At 33.7% G+C, this 14,736-nt stretch overlaps 2 protein-coding genes across 2 annotated transcripts; one reads left to right on the top strand and one right to left on the bottom strand.

Moving 5' to 3' along the window:
* Positions 1–3,718: 3,718 nt before the first annotated feature.
* LOC118038052 (dynein light chain 1, cytoplasmic) lies at positions 3,719–4,721 on the top strand. The gene is made up of 2 exons (XM_035044328.2): positions 3,719–4,085; positions 4,369–4,721. The coding sequence occupies exons 1-2, from the start codon at positions 3,948–3,950 to the stop codon at positions 4,513–4,515; spliced, it is 285 nt and encodes a 94-aa protein (XP_034900219.1). The 5' UTR covers positions 3,719–3,947; the 3' UTR covers positions 4,516–4,721.
* Positions 4,722–10,344: 5,623 nt separating this feature from the next.
* LOC118038103 (glyoxylate/hydroxypyruvate/pyruvate reductase 2KGR) lies at positions 10,345–13,694 on the bottom strand. The gene is made up of 2 exons (XM_035044412.2): positions 13,137–13,694; positions 10,345–11,062 (listed from the first exon to the last, which is right to left on the bottom strand). The coding sequence occupies exons 1-2, from the start codon at positions 13,560–13,562 to the stop codon at positions 10,544–10,546; spliced, it is 945 nt and encodes a 314-aa protein (XP_034900303.1). The 5' UTR covers positions 13,563–13,694; the 3' UTR covers positions 10,345–10,543.
* Positions 13,695–14,736: the final 1,042 nt, after the last annotated feature.

The raw sequence follows: 14,736 nt of genomic DNA, 5'->3' as shown, positions 1-14,736 counted from the left end.
GTCCTTTGATTGTCATGTATTTTGAAAACAGAAATCGTCCACCCTCAAGGTTATATGTAAGTCTATCTGGCAAATATGAGAGGACAATGAATTCTTGTCTTTTATCAGTGAAAAATTGGAATGAGAGTCAACACCTAGTATTATGGTCACTAGGAATCCTAAATGGTCTTAGAGATCGGAAACAAAGACTGGTTGCGTAAAGGGAAGGTATTAGCACCCCAACTACGTCCTATCTAAGGTAAGCTGCATTGTTTTGTTGTTTGATAAAATCTAAGGTCTTGTTACATTTCTAATTATTGGTCTGTCTATAGTTTAAAAAAGTCTTTATTAGTAAGAAGATCCCTATCTTATCGACTAAAACCTAATTGTTCTAATGTCAACAAAAAAACCTACCTTTTTAATATCAGGAATATATTTTACATATAAATTCATAAACCCTGATATTAAAAGAAAACAAAATTTTTTTTTTAAATAATGGCCAAGTTCTCATGACTTTAATAAATTGGTTATTAAAGCCAAAATGCATGATAAAACATATTTTTTGAAGTTTTCTTTATTGTATGAAAATACAATATGATTTTTAGCTTTGATAGACTTGGCCGTATGCATGAAACAAAATTATTATTTTTTTTTTTGATGAAAATCGGGTATTTTAATACTGGATTTGTATTTTTATGGTATAAAAATACAAACCAATATAAAACAAAATTTAGTAGAAAAATACACGAAACAATTACAAATTAAAAAAAAAACTTTAGAATTGGGTGGGACTCAGCCCATTAAATAGTGGATCTCTCCACTGTTCACATGCAACGTGAATAGTGGCGAGACCCGAAAAAGAAGAAGAAGAAGAAGAAGAAGAAGAAGAAGAAGAAAGGGAAAGGGAAGGGGAAGGAGGCTGACCTGGGATGGCTCACGGTGTTGCTGGCGATGGCAGAACGCAGCTGGTGGTGGTGGTGATGCTGGCGGCAAAATGGAGGTGGCTCCCAGCAACGGTCTTTCTCTCTTCTCTCCCATATTTTCCTTCTCTTCTTTTTTGTTTTATTGCCCTCTCCCCTTTTCTTTTAGTCTTCATACTTTCCTCTCCCTTTTATACTCTCACTTCCCCTGTATTTAATAGGCAAAAACAGGGGAAGAGTGGCAGGGGCGGCCACTGTGCAACCGCCCAAAAAACCATCTAAGGGGCATGTCCTCTCTGTTTTTTCACACTATGGTAGGCCACGAGTCAGAGCTTAGGCAAGTAGGGGGGCTTCAGTCGACGTCTTTTTGAGTTTTAGGAGAGAGAGGGAGAGTAGAAGAGTAGGAGAAAAGTCTTCTTCTTTCCATGTCTCGCACGTCCAAGGAAAGAAGAAGAGCAACAATGCCGTTCAAAACGGCATCATTTGGGGCTCTTTTTTTTTTTTTTTTTAACAGTGGATGAAACGACGTTATTTTCAACAAAACACATTGTTTCATTTAAAAGGAAATGACTGCAAAAATATGTCAAATTTTAAATCAGTCCTCAATTTGTGATTTGTTCAACAAGTCTTAAATTACAATTTTGATTTTAAAAATCAATTCAATTGCATCCTGCCAAAATTCAATCGTCGGCCTTGAAGTTGGCCCTTTTTTTCACTTTAGTCCTTGGTCTTTGATTTATGCAATTTGACCAGTAATTGATCAATAAACTTCTATTTTCTTCAAATTGGCCTCTAATTCCGTCAATTACAGCCCCTCTATTTACTCGTGTTTTTTATTTTGGTCCTTGATTTCATATTTCTTCAATTAAGTCCCTAATTGGACATCCAACTTTAATATTTATGCAATTAAGCCTCTGATTTGACCAAATTAACTCTAACAAATTATATTTTGACCTTAGAACTTAAGTTTCTTCCAATTAAAGCCTAAATTGACTCCAAAATCAATTTTTCTTGCAATTAAACCATTCTTAAACTCAATTAAACCTTTAATAAATTTAATTGAGTCCAATAAACATCTGATTTTGGATATTTTTTCGTCAAGTTGAATTTTCTTTGTCAACAATGCTCTCATCAGTCAACAAAATACTATCAAATTTAAATTTTTTGTATTTTTGAACCTCCTTAGCCAAGTTTTATCCATTTTCTAGGCGCTTTGGCATCCTCTTCTCACTGCTATTATTTTATGGATTTCTTTTTGTCTTTTTTAGTTTGAATATTTTTTGATTTTTTGAAAGAGAAAAGCTGAATTTGGGGAATAACCCAAAAATATGGGGAAATACTATAACAATTCATAGTGTTTTAAAGAAAAATATTACAAAAATAAATTCTTAACCAGCTCAATATTAAAAAAATAAAAAACAAAAAAAAAACAAAAAATAAGAATATTGTAGCAATCCGCAGTAACATGTGAATAAAGCTATAATGCTTTCCTACGCATTTTAGAGTATTATTTAATAATATATCTTTGTTGATTTTTTTATTTAATAAATGTTTTGTTTTCAATCATGATAACTTTTTTTTTGTTTGAGATATTTAATGTTAATTTTTTTTTTGTCATTTTATTAGTTTAAACAAGTTTATTCAACCTGATTGGGTCTGTACTAAAAATCACAACTTTTTTTTTTTATTTTTTTAAATACACTTGTAGCCTTTTAATATTTTTTAATAATAAGATTTTTTTTTTTAACCGGCGGCTTAGCATAGATAACGAGAATAGTGTTTACTAACCATTTTCTAAGCAAGGATATGTAAGGTTCTTTTGAAAAAAATTCATAATCCTATATATATAAAAAAGGAAGATAAACAAGAGATTCCTAAAATTAAAATATTAATTCTCAAATGTCAATAATGAAATTCCACAAGATCTGGTTGATTGAGAGAGAAGCCTTTATCTTGTCTTGACTGGTATCATCTGAGGAAGATAAACAAGAGATTCCTAAAACTAAAATATTAATTCTTAAATGTCAATAATGAAATTCCAAAAGATCTTTGGTTGATTGAGAGATTTATAAAAAAATCACAGCATTTATCTTGTCTTGACTGGTATCCTCTGTGCCCCCATCAATGGAGGGTAAAAAGATAAGCACAAGTCTGTATTTTGTCTTCATCTTTATAAACCGAATAATTTGGATTTATTATTTCAATGGATCGGAATCTAGAAACTTCAAATTTAAAATCTTAAACTTTAACTACTCTACACTCTTAGCACAATAACTTTATATATATATCCACTTTTTATTATTTATGAGTATTTGTTTATAGAAACTACATATTTTTTTTAGTTTAAAACAAACAATAAAAAATAGAAAATATTTTTTATCAATTTTAAAAAAATATTTTGATATAGGAATGAAAATTTTTTAGGTAAAACAAATTAATCATGGAATGTGTGAGCTAGTACAATTAATGATTTTTAAAAGTGTGATAGAAATTATTTTTATTAAAAAAATATTATAATAATATATTTTTTTATTTTTAAAAAAATTATTTTTAACATTACTACATCAAAATAATTAAAATATTAAATTTTAATACAAAACATGTTAACCTCAATACCAAACCCACACGAAATTGAATTATTAATGAATTATATTTGATTGAAAGCAAGTCATCCTTGCCTTGATTCGAGCCTCACGAGCTTTATCCTTAACATCTTTATCCTAATGCTATGAGACACGTAAGAGAGAGAGAGCGAGAGAGAGAGAGAGCGCTACCTTTTCTTTTTTGAAAAGGTCCTTAAAAAGGAGATAAAGTGATGGAAATGTTGGAGTTTGTGCTTATTCAACTTTACACTCGGCATGTGAAGAAGAGGTCTGAGGGCTGTCCTTGAAAGCCTTGAGTTCTCCCACACAACTGTGAGGTTCGAGAGAAATCCTTTTTAATTACTATTACTGGGGATTTAACTCTTTAGATAAGAACCAGCTGTCTGGATGCTCGATACTACCACTGCATATCTCAACTGAGTTTTCTTTTCTTTGAGTGAGAAATATGTTGGAAGGAAAAGCACTAATAGAAGACACAGACATGCCTTTGAAGATGCAAATCCAAGCCATGGCTTCTGCTTCTCAGGCCTTGGACCTCTACGATGTCCTGGATTGCAAATCCGTTGCTTCCCACATCAAAAAGGTACCATCATTCTCCCTCTCCCTCTCCCTCTCACGCTTACGTACACACATGAAAAAAGCACTTCCTTCCCTTTACTTTTCTTTTTGTTTTTAGTAGATCTTTCACGACCAAGTATGGTAACATGGTTTTGTATGCCTCTTGAGGCAGAGATGCACGGTGTTTTTCTTTTCCCCTTCCCTTCCGTGTGAGGAAAATTTATACCCCCTTGATGGCTTAATCTGTGTTATTACGTGCTAGAAAATGCTCTTAATTTTAGCTGATTCTTGTGTGGTATGATTGCCAGGAGTTTGACCTGAGATATGGAGGTGGATGGCAATGTGTGGTGGGATCAAATTTTGGCTGTTTTTTCACTCATTCTAAAGGGACTTTCATCTACTTTACACTGGAGACGCTCAATTTCCTAATCTTCAAAGGAGCTTCTTCTCCCTGAATAGATCAAGTCTCTGCATTTGATTGTCTAGAAAGTTCCAGAGGTGCAAGTGGGAGGAAAAAGTGGCACCATGTATAGAATAGGAGGATCGAGAAGGGTCAAAAGAAGAGGTCACATGGGGGTATTTAGCCTTGTAATGCTTTCGAGGGGCGGTTGCAGTGATCTTTTTATGTAAATATGGCAGCTAGTTATCTTGGTGTTTTTCATTTCTGATTCTCGTTTTGCCCTGTCTTTTTTGGTTTTGAGCTATCATTTGATGAGCTACGGCTGTTCATGAGCTAGTTCTAGTTAGTGAATAACCAGCGGTGGGGTAGTAACCTCATCAAAATTCGTACCAAACAAACCAATACTAGCTAGGAAATTGTGGAGTAAGCTTATAGTAATGCAGAGAAGACGCCCTGTAGGATCAAAAGAAATCTACATGAGCACCTAATTCAAGGCTTATCAGATAACTGGAGTCAAAGAGAGGTTTTTGCTGAACTGTGCCTTCATGTTCGAAATGAAAAGGGCTGCCATAACCCTATAACAAATATACTAAAACTGATGATTGATTCTATGTAGCTCTCTATTAATTTTTTTCTATTCATCACTATAGTACAGTGTGGTGATTTATTTTCCCTTCACATGAAGATTTGAATTTATTTGATGATAGTTTTATCAATTAAATATATCTCCACGTGTAACAAAATAAAAGGGTCCGAGTATTTTGGTATTTTTTTATACACAGTAGAATTATACATATATTCTTGGATTTAAAAAATTTAATTCATCAAGATTAGAGGTATTATGGTTTTTTAACCACACAGTTACTTTGTCTATTGTTAGTTTGGTAAAGGATAATTATAATATTGAAAATTAAAATAATATTTTTAATTTGAAAAAATTGCATTCTCTAGCGTGTTGGAGTCGTCTGCATGCTTTGGGCAAAACGTGTGGCGGCTCCAAGTGCTTAAAAATAAGTTTATGTCGTCTCATTTTTTTTTATTGTTTTTTTTTTTTCATTTGAAGTGATGTGTGATGTCTAGATATTAATGGTTTATTGCCAATGATTCTTTTTTTTTTTTTTTTTCTGATTCATTTCTCTCTTAATCCGATAAATACACTGTGATCTTCATTGTTATTGGTATTTCAGATTTGGTTCTTTTAGTTTTGATTTCTGCATTTTTTTTTTTATTATTGTTAAAGTTTTTTTTTCAATTTTATCCGCTTTTTAATTTAGATAGATAATCTTTTTTGATTTGGTCCTTCTACTTTTAATTTTTTATTTTTTTAATGATAATGATGATCCTAATAAAAAAATAATAATAGTAATGTCAGTTATAATAATAATAGTAGTAGTAATAATAATAATATTGATGGTTATTGTGATAATGATGATTTGGTCCTTCTACTTTTAATTTCTTATTTTTTAATGATAATGATGATACTAATAAAAAATAATAATAATAATATCAGTTATAATAATAATAGTAGTAGTAGTAATAATAATAATATTGATGGTGATTGTGATAATGATAACTAAATTAGTAATAATAATAATAATAATAATAATAATAATGATAGTATTATTAGTTATAGTAGCAAAGATGATGATGATAATGATGATGATGATAACAATGATGATGATAAAATTTAAATAACGATGGGTAGTGGTGGTGATTGATACTACTATTTCTATTGATAGTGATAGTAATTATAATAATGTGGTGGTCACAATAATAATAATGACGATGATAATGATAAAGATATTTGTAATAATATTAATAGTGATGATAAATGTTGTAATAGTAGTTTGTTATAATAGTGATAGTTGTGGTGGTAGTGATAATTATAATAATAATAATAATAACAATAATAATGTTTATGATATTACTAATAATGAAATTAGTAGTAATAATAATAGCATTAATAATGATGATGATGAGAATGATAATAATGATAATAGTAATAATTATAATAACAATAATTGTATGTGAGGGAGAAAAAAGAATAAGAATAGTGATGATAATACAAAAAAAATACTAATTATAGTAGTAATGATAACAGTAATAATGACAATAATAATATCATCAATAATAATAATAATAGTGATGATGATAGTAATAATTGTTGTTAGAATAGTAATAATACTAAAAGAACCGCTATTATTATTAATAATAATGATAATAGTGGCGGTGATGATTTTAATAATGATATTATTTATTAATATTAATAGTAATAATGATTTTGATCATTGTTCTTTGAAGTGTTATTTTTTAAAATTCTTTTGTATGATTGATTTTTTTTTTAATTTCATCATTTAATATTGAATTTATTAAGAATTGAACTTCATAGTTTTTCTAGATTAGATGCTTCAGATCTAATGACTCGGGTTAGAGGTTTAAAAAGTTAATATATTTTTAAGGGCTTTATAACTCTATTTATTTTATTATCGGGTTATTCTGGTCATATAATATGGACCACGGGGTCAACGAAAGTCTCACGTGTTGGTTTTGCCCTAACTAGCTTTGTTACATATTTATAATAACTGATTTTAAATGTTTTGTTTTTACTATATTCTAGTATCTAAATATCATTTCTTTTATATAAAAAATAATAGTGCAACCTGCAGTCAATAGCAGGCACCAAAACTAGATAGTTTCTATAGTATCAGATCCCACATGAGGCTGAAGCACAACATTGACAAGACCGAGCAATTCTTCAAGTACCCCAAGCTCATTTTTATGGGCAGCAAACCTGCACCACTAAGCTGACCTTCAAGCAAAGCGGACACAAGCTCAGGATCATCAATATGAGCACCCCGTCTAAAGTTCCACCAGTGCATCAATGACTTCGATTGATGATAGGGCGGGTTTCCTCTGTTTTAGAAACATAGGAATACCATCCCCCCTTTTGGCTTGTTGGCTTCGTTTTATTCAAAGGGATACTCAACTGTTAGGATGACAGAATTGTTAGTATGTAACTGGTGTCCTGCCTATCTAAATTTGTACATATGACTAGTATATTTGCCCGCGCTCCACTACATGTTGGAATATTTTTCAAGTAGCTTGGGTCAGGCATGGGTTCTTTACCCAAACACTTTGGGTCTAGCAGCCACGCAAGACCCAAAAACCTTGGGTCTAACGTGGTTGTGAGACCCAAGATAGTTGGGTTAGTCGTGGCTATTTAATCCAAGGCGTTTGGGCTTAACGTGGCTTGCCAGATCAAGTTGCTTAGTCTGGTGTGGTTGGCAAGCCCCAATCACTTCTAGCAAAGTTATTAGACCCAAGTCGATTGGGTTTAGTATGGTTGCTAGAACCAACCAAAGAGAGATAATTAAAGAAAACAAAAGGATGGAAAGGTAATTGAGTCTCGTGTGAGGGTTTGGCACTTGGGTCTGGCATGGTAGCTGACCCAAATGGCTTGGGTCTAGAAATCATATCAAACCCAAAATACTTGGGTCTGAAAACAAAGCCAAACCCAAATAGGTTGAATCCGGCGTGATTGCCAGACCCACTTTTAAATAGTTAAAATATATCTTTAGCCTTTGAAAAGATAAAAAAATAGGCTTTGCATATATAAGTATTTTTGTTCTTTTACACTGTGTTTTTGTGTAATTTTCTATAATCATAGGGGTCATTCATATTTACTTGAGTCTGGTAATAATATCAAACCTACATTACATGTCAGACCCAAAACGCTTGGGTCTAACTTGATTTCCAAGCCCAACTATCTTAGGTTTTGCGTGATTGCCAGACCCAAAATACTTAGGTCTGGGGTGGTTTTATTGAAAAGAAAAAAAATATTATTTTAATAAAAAATAACATGAGAACCTAATAATTTAATGATCTAGAGTTGACAATTATGATAAAAAGATTTTGTCACTCCCGTACTTTGTAAGAATAAGTTTTCAAATAGAATTAGTAAAACCCTTCTTAGCTATTTTTCAAATTGAAAAATTTTGAAAACATCAAAGTAGGTGTTTTAAAATTTAAAAGTATAGTGACCAAAAAGAGATAATCAAAGAAAATAAAAGGATGAGGAGGTAATTGGGTCTGGCATAGGGGGTGCGAGACCCTAGTTGTTTGGGCTTAATTATGGCACTTGGGTTTGGCAACCACGTCAAACCCAAGATACTTGGGTCTGAAAACCACACTAGATCCAAGTTAATAGTTAAAATATATCTTATAATCAAAGGTGTCTGATCCAAGTTTGATTGGGTTTGACAAACATGATTGGTCAACTTTTACTTGGACTTGACAACATGCTTAACCCACATTGCTCAGTTGTGACAATCATGCCTAACCCATGTTTTTTTGCAAAGGACAACACAATTTTCTTGGAGGAGAGAGGGCAAAGAGGGAGGGAAGGAAAAACCCTCGCTTGGTGCTCCTCTATGGGCCTCCTCGGCACACGAGCCCCGCTGTTGTGCTTGGGGTGGCCAGGCGCATTGAAAGACGCCCTGTAAGGCGGCTCTTGATTCTATTTTGGGCTTGCATGCGCCACCCGAATAGGGAGGGTGACACCCACCTGCTGGCGCATGTCTAACATGTGTTAGCCATTTCTTAGTGCCCATTTTGTAACGTGGCTGCGAGTGAGGTTCACCTATAGTCATGCATAATATCGTTTGGTAAAAAAAATAAAAAAAATGCTTTCCACTAGTAAGACCCACTAAAAATTAAGATGAGACCGCAGGTTTTGAAGAAGTAGCATTTGCCTGCTTCTCATGGGGCAAGAAGTTGTACAGTGGAGCATGGCTCCACTGTACAATACGAGTGAATTTTAATTCACTCGCACTGTTCACTAAACTTAAATCAGTTTTTTTTTTCAAAAAACCAGTGCCAGTGATTAATTCACTCGCACTGTTCACATGAAAAGTTTAGTTTTTTTTCTTTCTAAAAAACCAGTGCAATTAAGTGATTTTACTTGCACTATTCACGTGAACGTGAACAATATATATATTTTTTAAAATTAATTTAAGGTGAATTAAATTTACTTATACTGTAATCTCAATTTTATTCCTGATAATATTTTACCTAATTTTATTGCACGCTCAAAAAATCATGAAAACTGTAGTTCTTGTCGAATGAATTTTATATGTAATGAAATTGTAAATTTTTTTAAAAAAATTAAGTTTTACTCAAAAAATTAGTATTTAATAACACTACATAAATTAAAAAGATATCACATAATGACGTAACATTTGTGGAATTTGATTGCAATTCAAATTATGTTCTTGCCGGGTCCAACCTAGTTAAAAGAAATTCAATTTTTTTTTTTTTATTTTAATTGTGTTTTATTCAAAAAAATTAGAAGAAAATCACTTGATGATGTAATAAAAAATTCAGTTTTGTTGTTGCATGCTTAAGAAACCATGAAAAATATAATCATTGTTGGATAGATTTTATATGTGATGACATTGCATATAGTTTAATGGAATAATAAAAAAATATTTTATATTAATATCATTTATTTCATGATATATTAATAATAATTACATCTACAATATTTAAATTAAAAGACATGTACATCCTATTGAAAAGACAATTCTACCTATAAATGCATGCATAACAAGTTTCTTTGGCAAGAACAATTCTATTATTACACTACTTCAATCCATATCTAGATGACAGTAAACTAATGAACAGGAAAACCAGAGTTTTAGTTTTTTAGATGTGATGACAATGCAGCTGCAACCAAGACACTTACTGTTTCGAAAGTAACCCATCTTCGATTCTCAAGAATAAAATAAATCCATCTCAATGCTCACCCTGCCATTGCTAAGCCAACTTGATGGTGTGGCTCCACGCATCAAAACTAATATAGTTACTGGAGAGAAAAGTCAATAGCTGCAGTCCAAATGCTAGTTGTTTATTTAAGCAGGAATGTAGCTTCAAACATACAGCTCATATGCTGAAAACATTTTCTTATATTCAATTCATCCTTGCCAAGTCCAGGAAACAATGATCTAAATGAAGCAAAATAGACAGTTCCGGAAGAAAGGTGAGGCCACCAGACAACCTTGCATCCACATATCTCCACCTCAAAATCAAAGCACGGGAGTTAACAATGGTTTGTTTAAGAAGTGCGCCTCCAAATTGCCAACAACGAGGTCAGCCATTTCTTTCCTGGTTTCCATGGTGCCACTCCCTACATGAGGCAAGAGTACTACATTTTCAAGCCCAAAGAGTTCCTCAGGTACATTAGGTTCATCTTGAAACACGTCGAGCCCAGCACCGCCTAACCGGCCTTCAACTAGTGCAGAAACCAGCTCAGGTTCGTCAACATGAGGACCTCTACCGATATTGATAAGGACTCCCTTTGGACCCAATGCATTGATGACTTCACGATTGATAATGTGGCGAGTTTCTTCAGTTAATGCACATGCAACAACGAGAATTTGACAGTTGGCAGCCAACTCAACAACACTAGGATAGTACTTGTATTTTACATCTGATTTCTCTGTTCTAGTGTGGTAACTAATTGGGCAACTAAATGCTTCAGCTCTCTTGGCAATTGCCAGGCCAATCCTGCCCAACCCAATAATACCAACTGACTTCCCAGTAAACTGAAAAAAGAGATCAAAGAGGGTCAAGTAACATACACAGATAAGGCATAAAGCGAGACACCGTAATTACATGGGTACCCAGCTGACTGATACATCTGAAACTTGTATTATAATTTATAGCCAAAGATAAATACTAGCTATAACTGATGAAAGTTCCTCACTGGCCTACAGGTGGACTTCAGGGGAAATGAAACATTAGCAAGACAAGGGAGAGAAACAACTAACAGAAGATTGCTGATGGATAGCACCAAAAGAAACCTACTGAAAAATAATTGAGTAATCTGACACTAGTGGTTACAAGAGAAATAGGTGACCTTCGAAGTATGGTTTTACTGTTTGTCTGTTGTAGCTTAAGGGCAAGAAAAAAGAATCAACACGGGTTATACAGTCAAAATAATTGAAAGACTGAACTCATACAGGCTCACACGAGCCCAAGATCGGCAATGACACAACCCAAAGTTTGCGCCATATAACAAGCTAAATGACCTCACATTCAACCAGCTGCTCTTGGAAAAAGCAAACTTAGCCCCATTCCTTAGACCTGTACAACCAACCCCCCCAGTCTCCTATTTTCATGAAAAAGGAATCTACCTCACTGATCAGATCACACAACATATACAAGCCAGCCAATATTTTTGAATGCCAATTTTCAAGCAGAAAAAATATAGAAAATTTTTATTCCTTTCAGTCTCCAGGAGATTTAAAAGACAGAAAGTAAACTTGGAATCCCAAATCATGGAAACAGCCTGCCCATGTCTGACTCAAGGCTATGATCAAGATAAATTTTCCATTTCATTTTAAAATCCCATGTTTCAATGATTATGTATTCAGGGCCAAAGATATGATCCTTTCATGCTAATTCTGTTTAGAGCAAGGAAATGCATACTGAATATTAGTTCCTAGGACCTGGCACTGACATTCAAATTGAATTAAACCTATTGAGCACCATTTACTAAACAAACCAAACAAGGGAAATCCAAAAACCTAAGAAATAGCAAAATGATAAAATTAACAAATGACTACAGCAGAAAATAACCAAACATCATGTAGCTGAAAGACAAATTGCTTATGTATGCAGAAGATCCAGATCTAGAAAAAACAACCAAATACAAAGCCTATGAGCTCATGATTCAATTCGTTGGACACCAAACAATTAATAACACTGAAAAATGCTTTTTCATAAGTTGGATAAACCTAAAATTCAAATAAATCAAAAATAGGTTTTTCTCTCCTTGCAAAAAAGTTTAGCAAACAAGCTATTCTTTTATGTGACATTCATTACACTACATTTGAATTACTATGAAAACAGTTCCAATAGGCATACCAAGAGTACCAAGTGAAGCACTGCAATCTGGATTTACTTTAGAAATGTAACCCAAAGTAGTTATTACTTCATCAATATTGAGAAGGACAAATACGCAAACCTGTAAGAAATAGTAATCTATTTGTAGAAAAGGAGGAACAGCCAAAGAAGATGACACAAGCCTACCTTCCATACAAGAATTTACTGTACCCCGCAGCCCCATAAGACCAAACACTTGCAGCATAACTACTCTAGACTAACTAGAAAAAACCAATCTGTAATTGTGAATACATCACAATAGTTTATCCCTACTCTTTGAAAACTTTCTGCTGTCTATTTGTTTCATGTTTGCTAAGTAGAAATTGGACAAGCCAGCTAGACTACCGCAGACAAGTTGAGCTACAAATATATTCAGGATTGAACAATTAATATTGTAAAATACACAAGCATCATATCATAAACAATACGTATACCAAGTATTGATTAGAATATACCGCTCATTCAAGCACATAAATCTTCCTAACCCTTGCACACACCCTTCAACTAAACCTTCATTAACTCTAATTTAAGATTTTAACTTCTTAGCTCACACATGAAAAATCCCCTTTATCCAAGTTAAGTTCATTTATTTCCCAATAAAATTTAGACTCTTTTCAGTTTTCATACAATTAAAACATCCCAGAAACACTCATCTGAAACAAAAAAAAAAAAATCAAAACGGAAAACAAGAGCAGAATAATAATAACTTAAAAAACAAACCAACAAACAAACCTTAGTGGTCAACTTGAAATCACCCCTTTTCCACTGACCACTCCTAACATAGCGATCACTCTGACAAAGCCTCCTCAAGACAGCCAACATCAACCCAATAGCCAAATCAGCAACATCATCAGTCAAAACATCAGGGGTATTAGTGACCCTGATACCTCTCTCTCTACACTTGGCCAGGTCAATCTTGTCGAGTCCAACACTGAAACTGGACACGATTTCGAGGTTGGGCAACTGGTGGATGAGCTGTGCGTCTGCGCCTGCACTGGCGTTGCCAACGACCGCGCGGATGGAGGCTTTGTTGGAATTGAGGAAGTGAGCTTTGTCAGGAATGGAATGGAATTTGAAAAGAGTGAAGCGTTTCTCAAGTTGTTCGACGAGGTAAGGATCAGGTGGTGGGCAGGTCATCAGGACACCTATGGACTCCATTGATTGATTCAGATGACAGATCGATAGGTGTTTTTCCTTTTCTCTCTTTCTCCGTGTAATGTGGTTTTTTACCCTTTTTGTATTATTGTATGGTCAGTGTGTTGTGTTGCTGTTGCCGCTGCTGCAGGGGTTCGTGTACGCATATTTTATGAACGTATTGATTATAGCACTCCCTTTTTTTCAATTAAAAAAATTGCACAACAACTTGTATTGATTGGCACAAATCAGCTCTATGCCTTGTTTGTTTCAAGAAAATAAATTTCAGGAATTTATTTTCCTTATTTTTTTATATTTGGTGACAATACAAAAAGTAAATCAAAGGAAAATCAATTCCAATCAATAAAAAAATTCACTTTCCCCGTAGGAAAGTATTTTCCTTTCCTTGTTAAAAGAAAAACACTTTCCTAATCTTTGGCTCCGTTAATAAAACACATCTTTATCCTTTCTGCATCTCTGTCCAAAAACAAAAACAGTTGAAAAGCAAGAAGATTTAAGAATCACACTCTTCATTTCAGGTATTTTTTCCCTCAAATTTCTGTATATTATTTCCTTTATGTTTTTATCTTCTTCATATTTTTTAGATCTGCAAGAATAATAGCAAAAAATCATTGATTGTTTGTCTGTTCCGAAAAAAACTTTTATTTCTGTTTCTGCCTGTCAATTTTTTTTTTCTCATACCCAGTTTTCTTCTTCATCTCCTCGTTACATTCAAACAAGATCCGCAGAAAAACCCAACCAATTTCTCATCACAATCAAGCCATAAAACACACATTTTTCTTGCCTATTCGGCAGCTTCTTGAAAGGAATACAAATCCCCAATAAGACCCAACTAGCCCCTACCCTGTGACGGATCCAGCACAAAGAGAGAGACGCAAACAGGAGGAGAAAACTGTTGGGTGAGAGAGGGATGAGGAGCAGATGCTTGAGGTGTAGCCCTCCTGCTCCTTGCCCCTTGAATATATGATGGTGTCCTGCTTCTTTAGAGAACAAGGGATTTGTGAGAGAGAACCGAGAGAGAATAGGGGAAGAGAGACAACCGAGAGAGAACGATCTATGATGGGCGAGAGAGAACGAACAGTGATAGGCGAGAAAATAATTAGTGGGAATGAGGGGAACGAGGGGAATCAAAGGGGAATGAAAGGGGAATTTGAGAAACCGAATTGAGAGGGGAACG

The sequence above is a fragment of the Populus alba genome, chromosome 3 (assembly GCF_005239225.2).
Source record: "Populus alba chromosome 3, ASM523922v2, whole genome shotgun sequence".
NCBI classification, from domain to species: domain Eukaryota; kingdom Viridiplantae; phylum Streptophyta; class Magnoliopsida; order Malpighiales; family Salicaceae; genus Populus; species Populus alba.
This window is presented reverse-complemented; position numbering and strand designations above follow the sequence as displayed.